General features: G+C 42.8%; 3 protein-coding genes across 7 annotated transcripts in view; 2 read left to right on the top strand and 1 right to left on the bottom strand.

Moving 5' to 3' along the window:
- The window catches only part of NEK5 (NIMA related kinase 5), a 62,155-nt gene extending 56,584 nt beyond the window's left edge, over window positions 1–5,571 (top strand). For all 3 annotated transcript variants that reach the window (XM_069601451.1, XM_069601452.1, XM_069601449.1), the window contains 2 exons: window positions 3,960–4,059; window positions 4,718–5,571. In XM_069601451.1, coding sequence (XP_069457552.1) covers window positions 3,960–4,059; window positions 4,718–4,988 — 371 coding nt within the window. In that variant the 3' untranslated portion in view covers window positions 4,989–5,571. The remainder of the gene's footprint in view (window positions 1–3,959; window positions 4,060–4,717) is intronic.
- Window positions 5,572–7,392: 1,821 nt separating this feature from the next.
- Window positions 7,393–21,185, bottom strand: ALG11 (ALG11 alpha-1,2-mannosyltransferase). 2 transcript variants are annotated; one of them, XM_069601454.1, is made up of 5 exons: window positions 19,946–21,185; window positions 16,113–16,346; window positions 12,536–13,467; window positions 9,803–10,114; window positions 7,393–8,206 (listed from the first exon to the last, which is right to left on the bottom strand). In XM_069601454.1, the coding sequence occupies exons 1-4, from the start codon at window positions 19,987–19,989 to the stop codon at window positions 9,822–9,824; spliced, it is 1,503 nt and encodes a 500-aa protein (XP_069457555.1). In that variant the 5' UTR covers window positions 19,990–21,185; the 3' UTR covers window positions 7,393–8,206; window positions 9,803–9,821. The 2 variants fall into 2 exon arrangements, with proteins under 2 accessions (XP_069457555.1, XP_069457554.1); XM_069601453.1 differs by having other exon boundaries at window positions 7,393–10,114.
- The window catches only part of ATP7B (ATPase copper transporting beta), a 75,408-nt gene continuing 69,521 nt past the window's right edge, over window positions 20,206–26,092 (top strand). Inside the window, exons 1-2 of one of the 2 annotated variants that reach the window (XM_069601440.1) lie at window positions 20,206–20,644; window positions 20,986–21,090. In XM_069601440.1, coding sequence (XP_069457541.1) covers window positions 21,037–21,090 — 54 coding nt within the window. In that variant the 5' untranslated portion in view covers window positions 20,206–20,644; window positions 20,986–21,036. Of the gene's footprint in view, window positions 20,658–20,985; window positions 21,091–26,092 lie in introns of both variants that reach the window. The other variant, XM_069601441.1, reaches the window with a different exon arrangement.

Raw genomic sequence — 26,092 nt, 5'->3', positions numbered from 1 at the left:
AGACGCAGGAGACATGAGTTGTATCCCTGGGTCAGGAAGATCCCTGGAGAAGGAAATGGCAACTCACTCCAGTTTTCTTGCCTGAAAAGACCCCATGGACAGAGGAGCCTGGTGGACTGTGATTCACGCATGGGGTCACAAAGAGTCTAACACAGCTGAGTGACTAAGCACGCACACGCACACTGCACCCCTGCCAGATAATATTGACACTAAAAAGGACCAAGTCTCTTCTCTGCTTTAAATCTTGCAAAAGATTCTCCCTCACCCTCCAGATAAAACCCAGATTGTGCAGACTCTAAGCGCCTTTAAGACCAAATGGCCCCTCCCAACGAACGTCAGAGCCCCTGGCACTTGTCTTCAACTATTCTTCCTTCTGTTTTAGAATGCAAGCCTTCCTTCCTTTGCCAGAGTAATTCTCCCTTAAGATTCCTCTCTGATGGAACTCCTGCTCACTTCTGTAGCGATGTTTTATCAGCAGTTACCCTTCCCTCCATACTTTTCCCTGTACTGCCAGACAGAGCTGGCAGAAGTGCCTGGAATATAGAAGATTCTTAATAAGTTAATAATTTGGATGAATGAATTCAAGAGCCTGTAACTTGATTGACATGCTTCCCTTTAATCCAAAAAATTCTACTAAGCTTTCTGTAACTCCTCCAATCTGTCTACTGTCTCTCTGACTTTTCTTTAGCTACCTCTGACAGTTCCACATTCATTCGGTGTCACACTGAAATTCGTGCACACTCAAATATTGGTTAAGTGCATGAAATACATTTCCTTATTATATTTATTATGTGAATTCAGGCCATAAGAAGATGTAGTAGTGATTTTATTTGAATTTTTACTGATTGCTATGAAAAACCTGGATCTCAGCTAAATTACTGCCTGTGTACCACTGACAGGGAACCACTGTTTTATTTTTTTTAATATTAAAATTTTTTTTTTTTTTGTCTGGCTGGGTTTTAGTTCCATCTTGCAGGATCTAGTTCCCTGACCAGGGATTGGATCTGGGTTCCCTGCATCGGGAGCACAGAGTCTTAACCACTGGACCACCAGGGAGTCTTAGGCAACCACTGGTTTAAGTGCTTGAGAAAATATCGGGGCATGTCTCCTTTGTATTCATCTGAGTTTGGGTTCCCTGCTTCGTATCCTACAAGACACTAATTCTCTGATCATAAAAATCAAGTTCACATTGATTTTCTGTTTAATAGCTTTCTTCCTCCCTAGGCTACAAACTTCTGAGGGCTTTGTCTTGATCACCACCCCACTCCGACTCTCTATCCGTGGTGCCTGCTACCATGTCCAGAACTTAGTAGGTGACCGTGTCTCTGTGAGTGAGAATACAGGCACAGCATAATTTTTACTATCACTTTATGTAAAGGCAAGGGTTTGCCAATGGCTGTATTGCCATCAAGCTGGATAAGGAAATTACAACATTGAAAATTATTCCTACGGTTCTGTAGACTCTTTATGAAGACTGTCTGCATGTGTAAATTCTAATAACTTTGATTACATGTATAATAGACACAATTTATAAAGGCATTTATGGATTCGTTGTCATACATTTAACTGCAATTCATATATCTTCTGTCATATCTTAGGCTTAAACATCCAGTTCCTTGAAAATAAACTCCTCTGATGCATATTGTTCTAAATTCCATTTAAAATGGAAAGATTATCAAGTACATGTTTAATTAGCCCTAATTTATTTAATTTGTTTTTAATTGGAGGATAATTACTTTACAACGATGTGTTGATTTCTGCTGTACCACAACATCAATCAGCCGTAAGGATACATATAGCCCCTCCCTCTTGAACCTCCCTCCCACCCCCCAACCCATCCCACCCGTCTAGGTTGACCCAGAGCACCAGGTTGAGCTCCCTGTGCCATGCAGCGACTCCCCACTAGCTGTTGTACAGATGGTAATATATATGTTTCAGTGCTTCTCTCTCAATTTATCCCTCCATCTCCTCCCCCACTGGGACCACAAGTCTGCTCTCTATGTCTCTGTGTCCTATTTTGAAAATTTAAAATAGTAAGACTTTATAAAATCCTTTTAAATGAATCTTACTAGTAAAAACTACACTATTTTAAGGAGGATAAGTTTTTTTTTTAACATGTGCATAATTAATTCAGGTCAGGAATTTTGTTTATAGTTTAGCCACTCCCAGGGAGTCCTTGGTGGGAAGGCAGCCTCTGTTCTTCTGGTGTCAGTTTTCCGGGTACACAGTTGCCTTGGTAACATCATAGTTGCACATCTTGATAACAGCCGATTTCCATTTCTGTAGTCAGCCTTTCATCCTTTCTTCTATCCTGTTAAACAAAACTAAGGGCCTCCTAAAACTGCCTTCTTGAGACAGGAAAGTAAAACTATCAGATTCCCATACCAAGAAGAATACTCTGTTCTAGTAGCCAGACTAACTCATAAATGAGATATATGAATCTACTTCATTTATTTAATGCACTTTAGGAAGTGATATGAGCTGTGATTTGGGATGAACTGTGTTCATTAAAAATAGGTAAATACTGTGCGGTGAAATTTCAACTTGTGAGCGTATACATGGGTTGTCATGTAAAAGTTTACAAAAATATCTCTGCTTTTAATTCCACCTTATATTTTCATTTTTATGAATATACCAGAGTGACATAAAGTTAAAGATGTGTGCTTATATAGTAGTAGTTTAATGTTAGTTGCTCACTCATGTCTGACTCTTTGTTGCCCCAAGGACTATAGCCTGCCAGGCTCCTCTATACATGGCATTCTCCAGGCAGGAATATTGGAGTGGGTTGCCATTCTCTTCTCCAGATATGTGCTTAAGAAAGACTAAAAGAGTTCTTATAGTAATTTATATTTATAAAATATAAATTTTAAGGGCTAAGAAAACATTGTGCCATTTTATTGGGAACGTTTTCTTTGTTATTAGTGTATAAAATAAGTGTACCTTACAATCATTGAAATCTTAGAGCTGTTGAAGGGATGCTGGTTCCTGTAAAGAAATGAAATATTTTACTATCTTCAATCTGATCTTTTCCCCAAGAGGAACGAAAGTACACTTTAAATAACAACAATGAATTCAACCCCTCACCTCCACCCTCACCAAAAAAAAGATAAAGTTGTGGGTATGTGCTTTGGGTTTTCCCTGCAGACATCAGTGATTTACTGTTACCATAAGCTGAATACTGTGTATAAAAACACTGAAAGTGAAAGTGAAGTTGCTCAGTCGTGTCCGACTCTTTGCGACACCATGGACTGTAGCCTATCAGGCTTCTCCATCCATGGGATTTTCCAGGCAAGAGTACTGGAGTGGGTTGCCATTTCCTTCTCCAGCAGATCTTCCTGATCCAGGGATCAAACCCGGATCTCCTGCATTACAGGCAGACGCTTTACCCTCTGAGTCATCAGGGAAGCCCCCAAACAGTGAAGGGTGGTCCAATAATGTGAGCAAGCTTCCCAGGTGGCGCTTGTGGTGAAGAATCTGCCTGCCCATGCAGTAGACAGGGGTTCGATCCCTGGGTTGAAGAGATGCCCTGGAGCAGGCAATGGCAACCCACTCCAGTATTCTTGCCTGGAAGACTCTGTGGGCAGAGGAGCTTGATGGGCTACAGTCCATGGGGCTGCAAAGAGTCAGACATGACTGAGCACAGATAATGTTGGCAAGTCTTACGTTTTTCCAAGATCTCCTTAAATTTTCTATACAAACTTCTACCCTGAAAGTGGGGTTAGTTTGTCTCTTCATCTCTGATCATTATTTCTCTCACTTCCTTTTTCTTCTCTTGTGTTGCCTACGACATTCAGTACAACGTGGAATAGTTGCTGTCCATTTTTATGTCTTATTCTCTGCCTTAATGGAATTATTCAAAGGTTTTACTTTGTGGCTGATGTTCAGTATAGACTCTAGGTGCATGCCCCTCATGAGGTGTATAGGCTGGGATGCTTTCATCTCTGTCATTTATTTAACAGTGGGATCACTGAAAGAAGATAAGGGGAAGGTGCAAGTGGCCTCTGACATCGAAGTAGATGCAGGACAACCAGATCCAAGATCTGATGACGATGATGATACGTAAGTCGATCATTCACAGAGGCCTGCATGAAGCACAGAATATAGTCAAAATGGTAAAAAGTTAAAATGCTGCTGTTGAAGCATCAAAGATAGTCTCAAAGACTCAGCTAAGGAGACCAGTGTGTGTGTGTGTGTGTGTTAAGTCACTCAGTCATGTCCGATTTCTACCCTTTCAGAAGGGGTGGGTCTCTGGGTAGTAGTTGCGAGACCCTGGGCACTTTTTCAAAATCTCTTTGAGCCCAGCTTCTTTGTAAATTGATGATGATAATGTCTACCTCAAGTATTATTAGATGAAACACAGTATATGGGAAGTTCTTTAGGGCAGTGACTGGCATATAGGAAGGGCTTAATATATGGCAGACATTTCATTATCTTTTTTCTCTTCCTGCCTCTTCTTTTAAACATGAGTTTAATAGATATTCATAAGTATCATAAAGTTTGTAGAACACAGTTCCAACTTAACAAAATATTGATTCTCCCAACATTGGATGTTAATCATCCTAAGAAAAACCAGACTGATAAACAATTTATTACCTGGCTGAAAAAGCAACTTTAATATTGCTCAGTTGGGGATTGGGGCTCAAGAAGGGACATATTTTCACGTCTTCATCAGTGTTTTGATACCACAATGTATATTTTTACTGTTTTATTATTTCAGAAATTTTGAAGAATCTGAAGATGAATTGAGAAATGAAGTAGTAGAATCTCTGGAAAAACTGGCTACTTTCAATGAGGCAGAAAAAACAGAAGAGGTTTCTAGTTCTTCTAAAGATGCTGGAAACTTAGAAGAAACAGAGGGGATAGGCAGGCAGAAATATTCAGAATTAAATGAAGGTTTGGAGAGTATTTTTATTCCATCTGATGACAAAATTTGTATTGGTGACAAAGATCAAGGAATATCAACCAACAGTCAAAATATTCAACTGTGATTGTTGACCTTTTTCTTAAATGATGTTTGTATGTGTTAAGTGTCTCTTTGGGAACAAGTCATAAATATTCATTTATTGTAAGGGTTTTCCAGTAATCCCAAGGCTTTATTAGTTTTTCTCTCAATTTAGACAGTGGGACTAACTTTTGAATGTAGAAATTCATATTTTTACTTTAACATTTCTATTAAGAAATCTTTCAGATTCTGTATGTGGTCAGCATAGTAATGTGACTCCCCCCACCCCAAGCACACCCAAAGATGTGAATATATTTTTACCTGGCAAAGGGGAATTAACATCGCAGGTAGAATTAAGATTTCTAACTAGCTGACCTTAAATAGGGAGGTTATTTTGGATTATTCAGATGGGCTCAGTGTCAGCACAAGAGTCTCTGAAGGTGGAAGAGGAAGTGAACCAGAGAGGTGGCAGCTGAGGGGATGGTTCAGCTCGATCCTGCTGGCTTTGAAGATGGAGCAAGGGGCCTCATGCCAAGGAATGCAGCCCTGCCAACACCTTGATTTTAGTCTCATGAAATCCACTTTAGACTTCTCACTGATGGAACTATAATACATTTTTGTTGTTTTAACCAAGTTTGCAGTCATTTGTTAGTGATAGAAAATATAGATTCATTCATTTAGAATAATGTTATTTTATAAAACCATGATTTCTGACATTTCTTAGGGTATACTGAATATGCTTTTTTGAAGCTGATGTTGACACTGATGGAAGTAAGTAACTGAGCAAGGAGAGGAATTGTGTACCAAAGAATCATTTTAGTGTCTCACTGAATTATTTTCTAATAGTTTCAAATGTATAAACTTCTGGAAGGCAGGGACTATATCTGGTCTTTATTTTTCATGATGGTCTTTTTTATATATAGCGGTTAGCCCAGTGCCAGAAATGTTTAATTGAAAAAACTAATATAATTTATTAGGACTGTAAGCTCTTTGAGACAGGAACCTAGACTTCAACTTTTTTTTTTATTAATTATAACAATTCCAGTGTTGAACCTCTGTCTGGAGCGTAGTAGACACTCTGATTTATTGTATCTGCTGTTATGAAGGACAGAGTGGTTATAGCTAAGCGGTAGAATTCTGACCGTTATATCTGGTCTTTAATGAAAGTAAAACTAAAATGGCACATTGATACATTGCCGAACCAAAGAAACAAACTATTGATCAGACCTGCATGCCTTCAGAATTGTTAGAAAACTCATGTGTCTCAGTAACTATGTATGAATCTATCAACTTGATCATTCTTTAAATGATACCAAGAAGTATATCAACCCTTAACTTCCCTTCTAAGTGTCTTGTAATTATGTATGATCCAAGTGAGCACACAGCACCAGGCTACTGGAACTGATGCTTCTCTAAAGCCAAGGGTGGCCTTAATTAGGGTGGGGAAAGAGGGTAAGAATCAGCAGAGGAATAGTGGAGACGAAGGGTAAATCACAGGGGCAGAATTTGACTCTAGAAATATGCACAGCTTCTTGTTGTGGTTTAATGGATGTAACTTAAAATTTTTTTTTACTATAGTTGTTTTACAATGTTGTGTTAGCTTCTGCTGTACAGCAAAGTCAGTCAGCTATACATAAACATGAATCCACTCTTTTTAAGAATTTTTTCCCATATAGGTCATTGTAGAGTACTGAGTAGAGTTCCCTGTGCTATATGGTAGGTTCTCATTAGTTATCTGTATTTTATATACAGTGGTGTGGAAAGTAACTTCTTCATAGTACCCACTGGCAGATTTAGCAGACACACTTTCACTTATTTATTCATATCATAGTTCTGGAGTCTAGGGTACATTTGTATAATACAATACACAAATATTCTGAAAGCACTGATAATCACACTGGCCCCTATCTCATAATTTTGTCTAGAATATGACTTTGGAAATTATCCTGGAAATTATTAAAGGATATGAAGCTCTGCAGTATGTTACAGGTCTGAAATACTCATTAAAAAGATCTATTAAACCTGACAACCTACTTTTCTTGTGGGTACACGAGACAAGACAGTTCTTGTTTTGCCTTTAAAAACTTTTTCTGTTTAAAAAATATTCTTGGCATGGGTACTTGGAAATAGTGGCGGTGGTTTATTCGCTAAGTTGTGTCTGACTCTTGCAGCCCCATGGACTGTAGCCTGCCAGGTTCCTCTCTGTCCATGGGATTCTCCAGGCAAGAATACTGGAGTGGGCTGCCATTTCAGTGGGTAACAAACAATTCACAACTGAGAGACTACGTGAGGGGCGGGAGACTACGTGAACTGGGAGACTATAAAGGTGCCATACTGGGAAAAGAAAGATAATAAAACTACTTCTTTCAATCGTACGTAGATACAAATAGATTTTATATCCATTAAATCTATATCATATTTAAGATACAACTAGATTACTATACAAAGAATATGTTAATATAGTTTATTATGCACAACTAGAAATGAAATGTGAATCACCAGTGCTGTGGGTTCAAAACAGCATGTTTGGACCACTGGAAAGCAACATCTTATAGGAATTAAAAGTCGCTCAGTTTCTCCACACAGACAGTAGCTGATATATTGCTCTGTCATTCTTCATGTCAGGTATTCAGAAACAAACATTTAGTACTGCGTTAGGAACACTGAAAGAGAACCTACTAACATACGTGCATTGCAGTTTCAGTGATATGTTTGTGATAAATGAAGATCATTTTGAAGAAATGAGTTTGAATAATATTTTGTGAAATTTCAGGATCCTTTCTTCCTTTAATACATCCTCTACTTTTGCTCTGTCCATTTTCTCTTTAGTCCCATGATTTTCCCTGGGTAGATGGGTAGGCTGCGTGGGCAATGGTCATGGATCTTATCTCAAAGAAGAGCTGTAAGAGAAGAAAACGCACTGAGCTTTTTGCATCCAGGTGGTAATCCTGATTTTGTCATTAACGAGCTCTGGGATGCTGATGGAACTGAAGTTCTTCACCTCGCTCCTGTCTGTAAATTTGAAAATAAGAGAAACGAGACTAGAGAATTTGCAGGGCTCCTTCCGGCTCCAGTTCCCACCAGCTTTTCTCTTCTAAACTGAACAGTCTCCAGCACAAGGCCACTCTGGTACGTCACCATGCCTGGACTCTGTTTCGGTGCTTTTTGGTCTGATGACAGAAGACGGCCGGCAGACAACACGTCAGCGATGTAACTCGAAGCAGATAATGAAGCTGGCTGGCTCCATGAGTGGACAGGAGGCGACTGGAAAGGAAAAGTTTACCTCTTTCACATGCCCCTAAGACCGAGATGTGTCAGACTGTGAAGGAGGTCAACTCACTGAACCAGAAGGAACTGATTATGTGTGGAGCAAATGCTCAAAGTTGTAGCTCTCAATAACCATATCTGCACACACAGATATTCATTTTTCCATGCTAGTTATCAGTTATTCAGGATGGAAGTCCTGTTAAATTATACTGATTCCTAGTTACTGGCTTAGTAACAAGAATTTACCTAGGGTCATAATGCGCTGATAAAGATAGGAGTACAGAAGATATTTACCACAGTTACCTTTAATTAAAGTAACTTCACAATTTTTCACATGCTTTCTGTGTTTTGTGTTTTCATTACAATTATGAAAGGCAGTGAGGACAGCCAATACATCTCCAGGTTACAGTGAAAGAAGCTGAGACTCAGAAAAATTAGGGAGCAGCTTTTGCATCAAAAGGTCAGTCAGATGTTTGTAGATGATGAAGCTGAGGTCAGGTCCAGCTACCCTTCCTGCTAGTCCAGTGCTCTGTGCAAACTGCCACCTCGTCACCTTACAATGCATGATGCTGATTACAGAGACCATGCGGACGGTTCCCCATCTTACATCATCACCATCTGAAAAACAACTTGTCGCGATGTTCTGACTCAGACCTCTTAGATGACTTTAAAAAGCGGACTTCTAGCCTCTGGGATGTGAAAATGGTAACGGATAATGAGAGGGCTGTAAAAACACACTGACAGCACTAAAGAGAAAATTATTTTCACAAGTACCTAGTGATGGAAAGCACTACTTACATGCCCAGGCACACCCATAGAGCAACCACAGTCAGCCTGTCTTTTGACTATCTGCTTTTAGAACATGATTAAGCCTGCTTAAAGTTTTTGTTCTTTTAAAGGATCATTAGAGGTATTCAAAAAGTTTATCCACAATACTGTTTGAATTTAAATGTACCAGAATTTTTTTGTGTTTCCAACATATCAGAACAATTCTAAAGTGCTAATCAATTATTAGTCATCCATTTTTTTTTTTCAACATTTGTTTTTTCTAAAGGGAAATTCTCTTTCCTGGTTTCTAAAGTAACCTGACAAATAGAATTTTTAAAATAATGGATTATACCAAAATTAAAATTGTTTCTTTTCTTTCAGAATTTGAGCCCAAACTCTAATCTAAAATTTTTACATTTAAACTATATAAGTTACCATTTAGGTAACTTTGCCTTTTTCCATTGAAATAAATACCTTGGCTATATGTACATACTGCTGAGGGCCTTGCTTATAGATAAGCAAGGGCCTTGCACGAGGATCAATTCAGTTCAGTTCAGTCGCTCAGTTGTGTCCGACTCTTTGCGACCCCATGGACTGCAGCAGGCCAAGCCTCCCTGTCCATCACCAACTCCCAGAGTTTACTCAAACTCATGTCCATCAAGTCGGTGATGCCATCCAACCATCTCATCCTCTCTGTTGTCCCCTTCTCCTCCTGCCCCCAATCTTTCCCAGCATCAGGGTCTTTTCAAAAGAGTCAGGATAAGCCTAACCTTATCACAACAAGGAATGAGTTCAGAAAAGTATTTACATATGAAAGTATCTAACCATTTTATACAAAACATCTTTAATTTGTACAGGTGTGGCATTTTTGGAATAATCGTTCCACAGACGATAGGAATGTCACTTCAAACTCCTGATCGGAGAATCTGCTTACGGACGCACGGGCACTGTTTCTGATTTGGAGCCTCTGTTCTGCAGACATGGAAAGAATATGGGCCATAGTTTCAGCATAGCCCTCTTCACTTTCAGCCAGGAACCCAGTCCTCTCGCCGTGGTGAGGAACGACAATGTCGAGCTTCGGGCCCCCCGAATCGTGTGCGAGGACAATCGTGCCGGCTGCCATACACTCAACAATTCCTGAGGAACAGAAACCATGTCTTTTAAGTCTCTGAATGTGCTCATAGAACAAGGAGGAGCAGAGCCCTTTACAAATTTCAAAAGACTCGAGCAAGTTAAGTAAATGTCTGTGTCTTTCCAAATTTACTCATTTAACTTCTCTGGTGCAAAATAAAATGTAAGTTTTTCAGTTTTCAAGGCTTCACAATAATGCTGCTTTGTTCTTTATTAAAACAGACAAGTAGACACAAGAATTGTCTCAGATAATAAAACAAGACTGGAGAACGTTATTAGCAAGATGGCAGATAATAGATATTAAAAGATAAAAGAGGTAAAAAAAAGATTTTAAAAAACCCCAGTATGTTAAGAGTTCAAGTTACAGCACTAGGAGAAAAAAGGGGGAAAGTGAGCCACCTTAGGGACACATTCCAAGTGAGGCTGGTGTTTATGCTACTGCCTGGATTTCCGGCAAATTAGACAGAACTGTGCGCCCAAAAGCAGCGCTGAACTACATCAAAGTTTTGGTTAGTCTCTGCCAATGATATAGCCGAGGATATAAACCTGGCCTGCCTTTCTTATCCGTTTCTAGAGAGAACTAAGCCCTTCAGCAAATGATTGAGGTGACTGCTTTCTTACTTCAAAGGAGGGTACAGAGCTGCTATCATCCCAGCCACACAGGAGAGAAATGGAACCACCACAACTCTCTTCAACACTGGTGAATCTCTACAGAACAGAATCTTCTGCTAATGCTTTGATCTGAACTCTTATTTGAAAAATATGAATTACACCATTCTCTGTTCAAGGCTGAGTACCATTCCTCTGTACTTACACAAAGTCTTAGAGACTCTGACCTAATCAGTTTTATTCTCTCCAGTTTCACTTCTCCCTCTCTACTGGCCCTTCCTATCAGCACTTAAGCTAGTTCACACTTGTGAGAGCAGTCCCCTGTGAGCGAGTGCACACACACCCAGCCCTCTCTCCCGGTCACACGTCCTCCCCTGGCACTGTCTCTCCTTCCGTCTCTGTGTGGCAGGCAGCTCGGGGCCAGCGTGGTCTGAGCTCACCAGCTCCGCCGGCTCACCTGCACTCAGGGCTCCCTCACCGCCCCCAGCCCTCTGCCCTCTGCTCCGACACCGCCCTCACCCACGGTGAAGCCCACCGTGTCTTCGTCTCGCCCAGCCTCTCAGCAGCACTGAACCCTTCGCTGCTCTGCTTCTTCCCTCCACCCTCCCCTCCCGCGGTTCCCATGGCTGCTCTGCCTGGCAGGCCCCTCTTCTTCGCTGGCCGCTCTTCTGCCAACTTGTGACCTGTCGCTCTTACACTCCGGGCAGCCTCTCGCTCTCCAGACTCTCCTATGCCACCCCGGCCACGGCCACAGGGCTGCGGTCACTCACTGCACAGCTCCTCACTCTGCGTTCCCAGGTCAGGCCCCTCTCCTTCCTTCAGGCTCACACAGGCTGCAGCGGCCGCACACACACGCACACGCCCCTCAGCCAACTCCCACTCCACGCGCTTGAACTCAGCGCCTCACCGGCCTCTGCTCTCAGCTGCCTCTCTAGGTGAAAGTCTTCACCCATCACACGGCTGTCCAAACCCAACACCTGAGGCCATTCCAATAACAGCATCAAATAATGAATAAAAGAACCATCAGAATCAACAAAAGAATCAAAAGTGACTGGGAAGAGCCCACCTGGGGACAGGGGTTCTTGGCTCCTGGGGCACCACAGAATCACCTGAGGGGCTTTACCAAACCTCCGCCTGCACCCACCCAGGGATCCTGATGTGGCCCCTGGGTGGGAGGCTAGGATGAGGTCCAGGGATCTGAACCAGCACACAGACGGGGTGAAGTGTGGAGAGAAATGTGGAAGTTAAGAGCAGGCGCTGTCTGGATTATAATCTGCCCTCTTCTCTTACTGTGGGACTGGGCAAGTTCTAAACCCTCTCTGTGTTGTTGATGAGATGGAAATAACCATAATACCTATCAAGTAAAGTTCTAGAGAGGATTAAATCAGATACTTGTAAAGACCTTGAAAGTAACCACCATACAGTGAGTGGTCAAAAAATATTATCATTGGTTAAATGTTTTGTGTTAGGTCGCTCAGTCATGTCTGACTCTGTGACCCCATGGACTGCAGCCCACCAGGCTCCTCTGTCCAGGGAATTCTCCAGGCAAGAATACTGGAGTGGGTTGCCATGCCCTTCTCCAGGAGGTCTTTCTGACCCAGGGATCAAATCCAGGCCTCCTGCACTGTGGGCAGATTCTTTAACGTCTGAGCCAACAGGGAATATGTTTTACAGGGTCTCAAATGAGGAAAACAAACTTGGTGGACTCCGGGAAGAGATTGAGGACTGGATGAAATCAGAGTAGTATTATTTTTTCAAAACCACTGAAAATGTGTTATCTCATCGCACCACCACAAACTGTTTACAGCACAAACTCACCAATCCCAAAATGCTCGTTCCACATGGTATGCAGACCAACTGTTGCTTCAGACAAGTAATTCTTTAACTCATCAAATGGAATGTTTATTTTAAATTCCACATCTTCTTGAACTCCAAGGTCCTCAGCAAGCCTTCTCAGTTGGTTTACCCTGAGTTCATCATCTTGGTTACGACAACCTCCAATGAGCACAAGTTTAAGTGGAGGGAGAGATTCACTCTCCTTCTTATTCAACAATTTAGCAAAGGCTCTGATCTGCAAAGGATGGTTCTTTTCAGGCCTGAACTGGCCAATTGAAACCACTAAGTGTTCTGAGGTTGCCTTCTCTTCATGTAAGGGAAGATCCAAGAATGTTTGCACATCACAAGGTGGATAAACAATATTAGTGCAGTTCCCAACCTTCCACAGCGAGAGAATATGGTTCAGTGTCCAAGAAGAATTGACCATGACGATGTCACTGCAAGAACCAACAAGCCCATACATAAAAGCAAATAAATAGTAGTAGATGAGCTTTACTTTGCTGAGAAAAGGATTCCTGGTAATGAAGGCTGCGTTGTTAAATCCCACATTCTGATTCTTCACGACGGAGAGCATGTCAGTGCTGATGGTGGGGTAATGAACATAGCTTCCAACTCGGCAACCACCTAGATACTTAAACAGAGGAAGCGTGAAAGCGTAGCCCATTGAATCAATGTAAACATCGGGAACACACTGCATTAGAGCTTCCCAGCCCAGAAAAATGGATCCCAGACTTTGGCCCAGCAGTGTGAAATGAGGATAGAGTGAATCTTCCACAAGGTAGCGCTTCCTTAAGAAAACAAACTTCACTGGGCGAGTTAACCTGATGTTAAATCTTCTGAATGCACCTTCCAGTATCTGTTGGCCACTGACATCGGCATCGCCAGTATAAACAACATAAAGTGCTTCTGGATACCTAAAATAAGGTAAGAATTTCAGTAGGTTAGGTGAAAACAGCAAAGCATTGTAGATCATCATTTTTCTCATGATCATAAAGAAGCTTATTTTCAGACTAAAAAAAATGTTTTCCACTGATTTTATGACTCCACTCTACCTGGGTCTTTCACTGCCCTACAACTAAAACGTTAGTCTTCCAAAGGAAACTTCTAGTTCTTTGCTATTCCCTCTACTAAGAGTTTTGCATACAGCAGACATCAACAAAATAGCCCATTTATAAATGAGGCATTTTCATTCTTAAGAAATGTTCAAAAATGTTATTTCGACAACTTTCTCAGTATTAAAATGGTGATTTAGCCTGTGCTCAGTCATGTTGAACTCTTTGCGACCCCAAGGACTATAGCCTGCCAGGCTCCCCTGTCCACGAAATTTTCAAAGCAAATACTGGAGTGGGTTGCTATTTCCTTCTCCAGGGGATCTTCCTGAACCAGGAATCAAACCCACATCTCCTGCATTGTCAAGAGGATTCTTTACCACTGAGCTGGTAATTAATATTAATAAATATTAATAAAATATTCATAAACAAGAGTTAACATTCACTAAAAGTATCTTTGAGGAGGGCATGGCAACCCACTCCAGTATTCTTGCCTAGAGAATCCCCATTGAAAGAGGAGCCTACAGTCCATGAGGTTGCAAAGTCAGACATGACTGAGTGACTGGGCACAGCACAGCACAGTATCTTTAAATAGGATCAGAAATGCTAAAGCATTACTCAGGGATTTTCTGTGTGTGTCTCATCATTTATTTAACTTTTTATTTTGTACTTGGGTATAGCTAATTAACAATGTTGTGACAGTTTCAAGTGAACAGTGAAAGGACTCAGCTATACAAACACATGTATCCATTCTCCCCCAAACTCTGCTCCCATCCAGGCTGCCATGTAACATTTACTCAGGGTTTTAATCTGAGAAATGCACAAAGGTTTTAAAAGCTGGGCCTTGAGCCTGCATCACAATTATATATAATGAAAATATAGAAAAATACCCTCTTGTGATTTTAACACTTTGGCCGCACTCTGGTTGTGTTTACAACTATTCTCTGAGTCATATAGAGAATGGGGAGACTGACTGAAAATCCAGTGTCCTGGATCTTGTGTCGAGTCAGGAAAGATTTGTAGGAATTAACTAAGGAGAAACAGGTTGTTTCAGGAAAAAATAGGAACACTAGATGAAAAGGCAAGGAATCTTATAAAGGTATGTGCCCCGAGTTCAGTAGGCTGGAGCAAAGTATGTGTGAGGGGGGTGGGGAGGGATGAGACAAAAAGTGGCAAGAGAAAGATGCAAAAGTATCTTCCATGTTGTACTCATTATTTGGAGTTTTTTGTTTGTTAGTGAGCTGGAGGAGTAACAGGGCCACTGGGGAGTACGCGTACACATCTCATGACACTTGACCACTGCGCTGAGTTCAGCAATCCAGAGACAAGGCTAATGCACACTGTCCCAAGAAGAAGAGCATGGGCCAGAGGAGGGAAGGCTTCAAGGAGGTGGGGATCAATAACAGGATTTAAGAAAATTCTCTGCATTTAGGGATTTATGGGAGATGGCAGAGGACACACAGAAATGGTGGCGAGAAGCCAAGATGGGGCTTACAGTGGAGAAACAGAGAGCTGAGGGCATTACTCATGAGGACTTTGAAACTGAATGAAGGGCATGTGCCAGGAAGTAGGGTCACTATGGAGAGATAACAGTCTTCCTTATATGATAAAACAATAATGGAACCTGTGTTTTGCTATGCTTTTTCTTGTGGAACTGGAGTGGGGAGAAGGAAGCCTAAAACATTAAAAGATGTGTAAAACCAAATTCTTTCTATTAAATAACATGGTACCTTACTTAAGACTATCCAAGTGGTAATGATATGAAAATCAGAATCAGATGCTTTCATAGAGAATATTTGCTGTGTATCACCACTGACTAAAGGTATTCGGATTTAAAGTATTGAACGCTTCATAGTATTTGGTCAATTTCTGTTTATTATTCGGTCTCCTCCACATACTCTCCCAAGGTGACCAGTTATCCCCACTAAATTACGCCATAAAAGGGCAGATACTTTCTGTTTATCGTCTCAATGGTAAAGATAAATTCAATGGGATATTAAAAAAAAAAGATTGATTTATTCACGCATTTTTGGTTCCACTGGGCCTTAGCTGCTGCGCATGGGCTTCCTCTCGCTGCGGCTAATGGGGGGCGCTATTCTTCCTTGTGGTGAGCGGGCTTCTTATAGCAGTGGCTTCTCTTGCTGCACAACACCGGCTGCAGGCACGTGGGCTTCAGCACTTGTGGCATGGGGGCTCTGGAGCACTGGCTCAGTAAGCTGCGGCACACAGGGCTTAGTTCACACAGCACGTGAGCGCTTCCCCGACCACGGGCTGAACCTGTGACCCCTGCACTGGCAGGCAGATTCTCAACCTCTAGCCCACCAGGGAAGCCCTTCAACAGGATCTTAAAAGGTAGGTCGGCGTATGAAAGAAGTGTTTCCTTGCTAAAGAACAGTTTACAAAAGGAATCCCAGGCTAGGAATAAGGTACCAGAAAAGACACATTCTGGGTAATGATTTTTTAAAAACAGTAATAATATACCAAATTAGCTAAGGAAGATGCATACCTACTTTTTCTGTAGAGCCCTTAAGGCACACCATAACACTCTTTCTCCTCCTCCGCCAGCATTGCAGTATGGATGGAAAAATGCAATCACCGTTTGATGTTTCCCAGTTTTGCTAGATGACGCCGACTTTTTCTTTCTCTGTAGCAGCAGTCGGAGTCTCCAAAGGACAATAATAAGTAAACACACAAACAAAGTTCCACATACAAATAGCCAGGGGAAGATTAATGAATAAAAAAACCTGAAACGAGAGGGGAATGGTGAAAATGGATATCATGTCATTAAAAAATGGTCCTGATGAACCTATGTGCAGGGCAGCAATAGAGACAAAGACATACAGAACAGACTTGTGGACACAGCACGGGAAGGAGAGGGTGGGACGAATTGAGAGAGCAGTGAAACATATATTGGAGACAGAAATGGCAACCCATTCCAGTGTTCTTGCCTGGAGAATCCCAGGGACGGGGGAGCCTGGTGGGCTGCCTTCTATGGGGTCGCACAGAGTCAGACATGACTGACATGACTTAGCAGCAGCAGCAGTGAAACATATATGTTACCTATGTAAAATAGACAGCCAGTGGGAATTTGCTGTATGATGCAGGGAGCTCAACCTGGTACTCTGTGACAACCCAGGGGGTGCAATGGGGTGGGAAGTGGAAGGGAGGTTCAAGCGGGAGGGGACATATGTACACGGATGGCTGATTCACGTATGGCAGAAACCAATACAACATTGTAAAGCAACTTCCTTCAATTAAAAATAAATAAATCAAAAGAATAATAGGAAAAAATCAGAGGCTACAAATTGAAGTCTAGTTTCACATAACTTTTATATATTAGTAGCAAAGAAAGAAAATTTTATAGCTTATGAGTCTAACAAAATACACAGCTATTAAAATTCTAATGCTACAGAATATCTAATGTCAAAAGTGCAAGTCCCCTTTAATTCCACAGCATGCTGGCAAGTCAATGTACAAAAGTGCAAGTCCCCTTTAATTCCACAGAGTGCTGGCAAGTCAATGTACTTTTTCTTTTTAATCAGCAGTAAAAATCAATGTTGATCCATCTTTCTCCTAATTCAGTATATGTATTAAAGGATTAAAATAAATTTAATTATTAACCTAAACAAGATATGACTGGGAATGGCATCTGACCACAAGATGACAACATGTAATCCAAAGCAATATGTCTTCCAAATGCTGAATATTCCACAGTTCAAAGTTTGGTGAGATACTAAATCATTTTTCTTCTCTCACTTCACCTCAAGTAGAACAAGTTTTGAGGGAAGAGGAAACTTAGATGTCTCCAGTTCTATTCTGAGTGCCATGTCTGATCTGTTTACATGCCCCTGAAACCACTGCTTCCCTAAATGTTTCTGAACCTGTTACTTATTATTATTATTTTTTTCTTAGCTGCCATGCAGCCTGAGGATCCCTGAACACTCCCAGAAAGTGGAGGTGTGGAGTCCTCACCGCTGGACTGCCATGGAGTCCCAGTCACTTGTTTTCTTTGAAGCAAGAATCAATTCCTTCATCTTTCAGAAAATACCTACTAAATGCCAAGTCAAAGGAATCATGGTTTGTCTGTCAGTTGTTCTTCCAAATAAGAACTGTGTCCTCTAAAAAGTATGTCTACTTCACTTTCCAACGTAGACGTCATACAAGAGGTTTTCCTTAAGACAACTGTTTCACTCTGGTATGGAGAAGTGCTTTATGTGTTCAATCCATTTTGTCATATAGAATATTAGAAAGGTACGTACTCAAGATTTAACAAAATTAATAATTTTTACTGCTTCATTAAGGACATTTTATTTTATTTTATTTTTATTTTTTTTTTCATTAAGGACATTTTAAAGAAAAACTGGCTTTATCAAGTGCATGGAGATGAAAAACACAATGACTACTAGTACGGTTTGAGAACACTGCCTTGATTTGTGCTAAGTAGTGGTTTTATCCACCAAGACTTTTGCACTATCAGTGCAAATGTCAACAAAACAGAAACTGTGTCCTCTAAACATTATATCTTAACATTATATAAAAATAATTTTTACCCAGAGGAGTTGCTGAAAGGGTCTTAGGGACTCTCAGGTGCCTACGAGCCACAATGAACCACAATTTAAGAACCACTGCTGGGAAGAATGGACAAAAGTTTGACAGACGTGGTAAGACTGGCCATAATTTTGGAATATGTCAGTTCAGGAAAGCAATATTATCTTAACTAGTTAGCTTTCCTTTCCCAGGACAAGACAAGAAGCTGTTTAATTTAAAATGTTGCTGACTCAGAATCCAAAGATTTCCATGACATTTTCTTAAATGACTTAAGTGGGAAAATAAATGTGATAGGATTTTCAAACTGAACTAACTTACCATCAGAAAAGAATCATATTAATCACTAAAGTTAACCCAGTTCTTTTGTTTTCAATCTGTTAGTTTCAAAGACACACATACAGGTTCTATTAAGAAATTTATCAAACATCCTACCGTACTTGTACATCAAAACTACCTACACAGAATTTGTTTAAATATAACTAAAATGTGTCATTAAATATTTATTCATATTCAAGCACAAGACTTTAAAAAGGTAAGTATAATCAACAGTGAGCCATTCCATTCAGCAAATTTTTATTTAGTCATTATCATGTGCAAAGCAGGGAGTTAAGCATATTTCAAATAGCAGAGAAGAATATGAAGGCTCTGAAAACAGACTTTCTTGTTGGAATGTTTTAAATAATCATTACAGAATTTGAAGTAGGGGGGACAAAAGTGAAAAAGAAATAATACCTGAATTCTGGAGAGAATACATATACACTGCTATTCAGGATGCTATCATATTAATGATAAATTTTCAACCTGAACAGAAATACATAGGCGTTAAAAGAGCTGTGTAGATAGAATATACTAGGTCTTCTGTTTTATTAGTGTAAGTCAACACATACAAAATACAATAGTATTACAACAACAAACGTGGGGAAAAGGTTTGGGAGTTTTTCACCAAAATGTTATCAATAGTTATCTCTGGATTGTAGCATTTCTGAAGACTTATTTTTTGCACATCTATTTCCTAACTTTTCTACCAAAAAAACCCCACAATATATTATCTATACAATAAAGACAAAAAGGTAGCTTCTCTGATGGCTCAGACAGTAAAGAATCCGCCTACAATGCGGGAGACCTGGGTAGGATCCCTGTGGTGGGAAGATCCCCTGGAGGAGGGCATGGCAACCCACTCCAGTATTCTTGCCCCGAGGATCCCCAAGGACAGAGGAGGCTGGCGGGCTCGCAGACTCGGATACGACTGAGCAACTAAGCACAGCACACAGAAAATATATAACTACATTTCCATCAATCAGAAAAGAAATCAAAAGAAAATCAAGACGAGGACTCAACATAAACTTGACATTAAAATGACATATGTTAACAATGATAGTTTGGATGAGTGAAAGACGGCAAACTAAGACAACAGAAGATCCGGTTTCTTCACCAAAGAGCATGACAGAATGGAGAATGAATTCGTGGCTCAATCATAAGGGAAAATGAGGAACGAATATGAGTAATTTACAACAGACTAACTGGAGCGAACGCAAGAGAAAGGAAAAGCTAAAGCAAAGGGAAAGCGAGCTCTCAGAGAGCAGTGAGGCAGTGAAAGTAAACGCGGTAAACCGAGTCTTCAACTCAACCTTCTCGTGTATACACAAGACCCCAAAGGGAATGCTCACTGGCCTTGAGAAAATAGCTTAAATTCATGACAAGGAAAGCCCCTGCCCACACACATTAGTCACACGGGGCAGATACGTAGCATTTCAGTACCGAAAACGCCTGCGAGCCCACACCACCTGCTCCTCACCTCAATAACTCACACAAGCACCAGCCCTTTTCAGCAGCCGCCATCTTCCGCCGACCCTCGAACTCAGGAAGCGTTTCGTCGTTCCTCTTCTCTATTGGCTCCTGAGGAACCTTGCGGCACTCAGCCCGCCCACACGGGGCCGACTGTGCACCTCAATTGGTTGCCGGTAGTAGCTTCCCACGGCCCTCCAGCCAATAGAATCTCCAGGGGAGTGGACAAATTTTCCGCGTGGCGCCCTGGGTCCCGGCCCCCTCGTGGGCGGAGCCGTGGGGGGGAGTTGGGCACAGGGAGGGCGTGGCCTGTGATGGACAGTCGGTGCACCCGCCCTCGGCCCCCTCCCCCACCGAAACCCCCGCTCGGGTGCCCCAGCCCCTATTCTAGAGTCCCGCCGCTGGTCGGAAACCAATGGGAGGCTCTTGCGCGTCTGGGATCGATTTTCCAGGTGCGGAGTTCACAACCGCAGCAGCTGCAGCGTTTCTGATCCGCGGCGCCCTGGAGTCAGGCGCGGAGCCCCAGAGGGAGTTGCGCAGAGCGGACCCGACTGTGACCCCCGCCACGCCGCACCTTCCCGGCCGGCAGTGGGCGAGCCTGGGGATCTGCATCTCCGGCTCGGGTCTACGCGGCTCGCCCTGGCTCCTTTCCCTTGGCACACGCCCAAGGCTGAAGACAGACCGAGGCCAGAGCGCACCGGTCCAGGAGGTAGCGGAGATCGGTGAGGGGGGACGGGCCCGCCCCGCCTGGGTTCAGCTCGGCCGAGTACACTCGGGCACCGACAGGCCCGTCTCCGGGTGTGGGTGAGGGTCTCCGGGTGTGGGTGAGGGTCTCCGGCCCACCCTCCCCTCAAGCTCTCATCCAGGCGCCCCCCAGGGCCAGGGGGAGTGGCGCGCAAGTTTGAATTAGCCGGTGGGGGTCGAGCTGCAGATTCCTCCTCTGAAATGCAGGTGCCGGATTGGGTTAGAACCGAACCACGAGGATGCCACCCACGGGGCGCTCCTCCTCTCCCTGGGTTTTTAACACCGCGCTTCTTGTCCCCTGACCAGGTGACCTTGGGCTCCGGGCTGAATCACAGAAGAAATTAGTTCCTCCGCGAGATGAAGCCAGAGGAGGAGAGACCGATTATAGATCGCGAAAAGGCCAGTCGGAGAGTGAGTTACCTTCCCCGGGTGCTGTGTGCGCACACCTGCCTGGAGGACCTTCGGCGCTCACCTACCATCCTTGCTGCGCTCGGCGCGTGGTGTGCGCGGGGGAGGCTCCTCGGCGCGTGGTTTGTTAGAGAACACCCTTTAGAAAGGGCGTGCTATTAACTGGTTTTCAGTAACAGTTTAAAACCCAACGCTTTTCTCTTCGTCAAATGTTGAGGAGTTTGATGCTGGAGAGGTAAAGTGAGAGCTGACTTGTTCTGTAGGATCCCTAATTGCCCAGTTCGAGTAAATTAGCTGTCCTGAAAAGGTCCTCAAGAATTGATGCGTCGACCCCTTCATGGTCTATCCAGGTCCTGCGGTGGTGTTTTGTTGTTGTCCTTTGCTTTTGAAGAACTATTTTGAGTTCATTTAAATTATGCAAGTAATTTTAGTGTGGTCTCTTAAAAACAGGACACAAATATTTAGCACGGAAAGCAAATCTATTTTCCAATGTTTTTCTGCTCATATTCACAGATCTTCATTCATTCAGCAAATACTTACTGAAAACTTATCATTTCTCAGGCACAGTTTTGGAAAAGGAAATGCAGTGGTGTTCATATATCTGTTATGTTAATGCATATCTATATCTCCAGAGAAATCTTTTAGGTTCTTGTGTATGTGGTTTTGTTGCAGGAAGAGGGACCCCTTCCAGGGCCCGAAACTGGGCTCTTGTCTAACACTCGGAAATGAATTGTCCGAGGAGACACATGCTGACACAGCAAGAGATTTTATTGGGAAAGGGCACCCGGGTGGAGAGCAGTAGGGTAAGGAAACCCAGGAGAACTGTTCTGCCATGTGGCTCACAGTCTTGGGTTTTATGGTGATGGATTAGTTTCCGGGTGGTCTTTGACCAATCATTCTAATTCAGAGTCTTTCCTGGTGGTGCACGCATCGCTCAGCCAAGATGGATGCTAGCGAGAGGGATTCTGGGAAGTGGACGGACACGCAGTGTCTCCTTTAGAACTTTCCTGAACTCTTCCTGTTGTTGGTGGCTTATTAGTTCCCTATTGCTTATCAGGATCTCCTGTCATAAAACAACTCAGGCAAATGGTTACTATGGTACCTGGCCAAGGTGGGTGGTTTCAATCAGTGTGCTTCCCCTAACAGTTTTAGAATATTTGTTAGTATTAATTGCTTAGTTGTGTCCAGTTCTTTGTGACCCTATGGACTGACTGTAGACTGCCAGGCTCCTCTGTCCATGGAATTCTCCAGGAGAGAATACTGGAGTAGGTGGCCATTCCCTTCTCCAGGGGGTCTTCCCACCCAGGGATCTGAACCTGGGTCTCAGGCATTGCAGGACTTCTGTTTTTTCTCTCTCACAAATCATGCTGTAGTGGACATTGTTGTATGTGATTTTTCATGCTGACCTTTGAGTATTTCTCTAGGATAGATACCTGTGCTTAGTCACTTCAGTCCTGTCCAACTCTCTACAACCCTATGGGCTGTAGCCCCGCCCTAGGCTCCCTTGTCCAAGAGATTCTCCAGGCAGGAATACTGGAGTGGGTTCCCATTTCCTCCTCCAGGGGATCTTCCTGACCCAGGGATTGAACCCAGGTCTCCTGCATCTCCTGTGTTGCAGGCAGATTCTTTACTGCTGAGCCACGGGGGAAGCCCAGGATAGACGCCTAGGCCAGGGTTGCTGATATGAAGAGTAGACTGTGCCTTTCCTACAGATTGCTGAAATTCATTGGACAGCATTGTTGCCTCCCTTTGGGGGTGAAATTCATCTAGGCCCTGGTTGTGTAGAAAGGAAGGAAAAATGGACTATGGATGGGCAGAGAGAGGCTGCTCAATAGTTGATTCTTACTGGGATGACTCTGCATTTAATGGAGGAGCAGAGAGAGCGCCTGTGGGGGAGGGGCAACTCATAGAGGAGAGGACACTTAGAACGCTTAGGGTGCCCACACCGCTCTGTCCAGTAAAAAAATCCTTATCTTTCCAGGTCAAGCTCGAGACCTGCCTCTTCTTGAAACTCTGTAACTGTCTCTGTTCATGCCATGCCTCACCCTCTTCTGGATTCCACTGATAATGCTGCCAGCCAACATTATTGAGCTTCCTATGTGCTGAGCACTGTGTTGAAGCACTTTCTATTCCTCTCTGTGTACGCTCATTTAATCCTCATAAAACCTTCTGATGTAGGTATTTTCTTGTCTTCACCATTTATTTGACAGTTTGTTTCAGTACAAGCGTACCTTAGAGATACTGTGGCCTCAGTTCCAGACCACCGCAGTAAAGCAAACAGGCTTTGTTTGGTTTCCCAGTACATATAAAAGTTATGTTTACCCCATGCTGTCGTCTGTAAAGAAGGCTGAACACCAAAGAATTGATGCTTTTGAACTGTGGTGTTGGAGAACACCACAGTTGAGAGTTCCTTGGACTGCAAGGAGATCAGACCAGTCCATTCTGAAGAAAATAAATGCTGAATATTCTTTGGAAGAACTGATGCTGAAGCACCAATCCTTTGGCCACCTGATGCGAAGAGCTGACTCATTGGAAAAGACCCTGATGCTGGGAAAGATTGAAGGCAGGAGGAAAAGGGGATTGCAGAGGATGAGATGGCTGGATGGCATCACCAACTCAATGGACATGAGTTTGAGCAAGCTCTGGGAGATGGTGAGGGACGGGGAGGCCTGGCGTGCTGCCGTTCATGGGGTCGCAAAGACTTGGACACAACTGAGCTACTCAACAACAACAACAACAAAGTGTACAATAGTATTATGTCTAAAAAAAGTTCACATCCTAATTTAAAAATAACTTGATTGCTAAAAAATGCTAACCATCATCTGAGCCTTCAATGAGTAATAACCTTTTTGCCAGTGGAGGGTCTTGCCACTACCAGCTAAGAATTGTCACTCGCCACATGATTCTACACGTATGAAGTCACTGGCCCCTGCAACCGTTGCCCTTCAGCATACCCTGTAAAGAGCTCAGGGCAGAGATCAGGAATGAGGTACTCTGTGCTCTCAGAAAACTAGCAGAACAGGCCTTCAGATAGTTAGATACTTTCAGGAGATTTTATGAGCCCAGTTTCTTGGATCTTCTCATACCTAGGAAAACACTAAAATCGTTAGTGGAGACCTCTGCTCCTTGTGACTGGCAGCAGGCAACCTTCTTGAAAGATGTATGCTTAACTGCATGTATCCCCCGTCCCTAAAATCATATATATATACTGACTCCCCGCACTGTGCCGCAGTTCCTCAGAGCTATCTCATTGTAGGCCCACATGAAACTTAACTCACAACCCTCAGTCTGAGCATTTTTTTTTTTTTTTGGTCAATACCTCATCATTAATGAATGCTGACCAATCAGGGTGGTGTTTGCTGAAGGTTGGGGGTGGCTGTGGCAATTTCTTAAAATAAGACAACAGTGAAGTTTGCCACACTGATTGACTCTTCCTTTTATGAACGATTTCTCTGTTTGATAGCATTTTACCCACAGGAGAACTTTCAAAATTGGAGTCAGGCCTCTCAAACCCTGCCACGACTTGATCAACTAGTTTGATAAAGTTTATGTAACATTCTGAATCCTTTTTTGTCATTTCAGTGGGTCTTCACAGCATCTATACTGGGAGTAGATTCCATCTGTGAGCAAATCACAGTCTTCGTTCATCCATAAGAAGCACCTCCTCTTCCATGAAAGTGTATCATAAGATTGCAGCAATTCAGTCACTTCTTCAGGCTCCCCTTTAATTCTCCTTCACTTGCTTTTCCCTGGTAGCTCACCTGGTAAAGAATCCACCTGCAGTACAGAAGACCCTGGTTCGATTCCTGGGTCAGGAAGATCCCCTGGAGAAGGGATAGGCTACCCACTCCAGTATTCTTGGGCTTCCCTTGTGGCTCAGCTGGTAAAGAATCCGCCTGCAATGCGGGAGACCTGGGTTCGATCCCTGTGTTGGGAAGATCCCCTGGAGAAGGGAAAGGCTACACACTCCAGTATTCTGGCCTGGAGAATTCCATGGCTGTATAGTCCATGGGGTCGCAAAGAGTCGGACACAACTGAGTGACTTTCACTCACTCACTCATGCTTGCTTTTCCAGCACATCTGCAGTTACTTTCCTCATTAAAGTCTTGAACCCCTCAAAGTCATCCTTGAGGGTTAAAATCAATTTCTTCCAAATTCCTGATAATATTGGTATGTTGACTTGTTCCCATGAGTTGTGTGTGTGTATGTAGTTGCTCAGTCGTGTCTGACTGTTTGCAACCCCATGGACTGTAGCTCACCAGGCTCCTCTGCTCATGGAATTCTCCAGGTAAGAATGCTGGAATGGGTTGCCATTTCCTTCTCCAGGGGATTGAACTCAGTCTCCCCACATTATTGTCTGAACCACCAGGGAAACCCATGAGTCATGGATGTTCCTATGAAGAGTAAACAAATAGTGTTTTTCTGATGCTAAGAGGTGTGGTGAAATAGATGAATCAGGGGAGAGGCATTAGGATGGCATGGAAGTGGAGGGCCTCTTTTAAGCAGGTGATTGGGGAGTTCTTCCTGGAGGAGGTGGCATTTGCGTGGAGACCCAAATGATTCCGATTTGGGGGAAGGTGTTCTAGGTTGAAGAACCAGGGAGTGTCAAGCTTCTAAGTTAGGAGTGACCTGAATGTCTGAGGAGCAATAAGAAAGCCAGAGTGGCTGGAGCAGAGGGAGGTGGGGGAAGAGGTAGAACGCAAGGTCAGTGTCATCATCTTTACAAGTGGGGAAACTGAGGCAGAGAGAAGTTAGGTACCTCGCCGGAAGTCCTGTGGCAGGTAAGGGCCAGATCTGGGATTGAGTCCCACTCAGCTTGGCCTTTCTTGCTTTCTCAGATGTATATTTTCTTCCAAACTTACTTGACAATTGGTTGTATACCACTTGCCTTTTATCAAACTTTTCTTTGCAATATAGTTTTGAAACAGAGCTTTCCTTTGCAACTCTGCGCTTCTTGAAAGTAGGTAACAGGCTAGAATCATCTAAAAACTACTCTGCACAGCAT

This window comes from Ovis canadensis, chromosome 10 (genome assembly GCF_042477335.2).
Source record: "Ovis canadensis isolate MfBH-ARS-UI-01 breed Bighorn chromosome 10, ARS-UI_OviCan_v2, whole genome shotgun sequence".
Classification (NCBI taxonomy): domain Eukaryota; kingdom Metazoa; phylum Chordata; class Mammalia; order Artiodactyla; family Bovidae; genus Ovis; species Ovis canadensis.
Note: the sequence above shows the minus strand (reverse complement) of the source record. Positions and strands in the feature narration are given on the sequence as shown.

Bases quoted from the DNA above. Each gene is read 5' to 3' on its own strand.
- ALG11 (XM_069601453.1), bottom strand. From the start codon at position 19,989: ATGGCGGCTGCTGAAAAGGGCTGGTGCTTGTGTGAGTTATTGAG. The intron at 16,347-19,945 runs GTGAGGAGCAGG...CTCTCGTTTCAG, and splicing joins TGCTTGTGTGAGTTATTGAG to GTTTTTTTATTCATTAATCT. The intron at 13,468-16,112 runs GTAGGTATGCAT...ACCTTATTTTAG, and splicing joins TTAAGGGCTCTACAGAAAAA to GTATCCAGAAGCACTTTATG.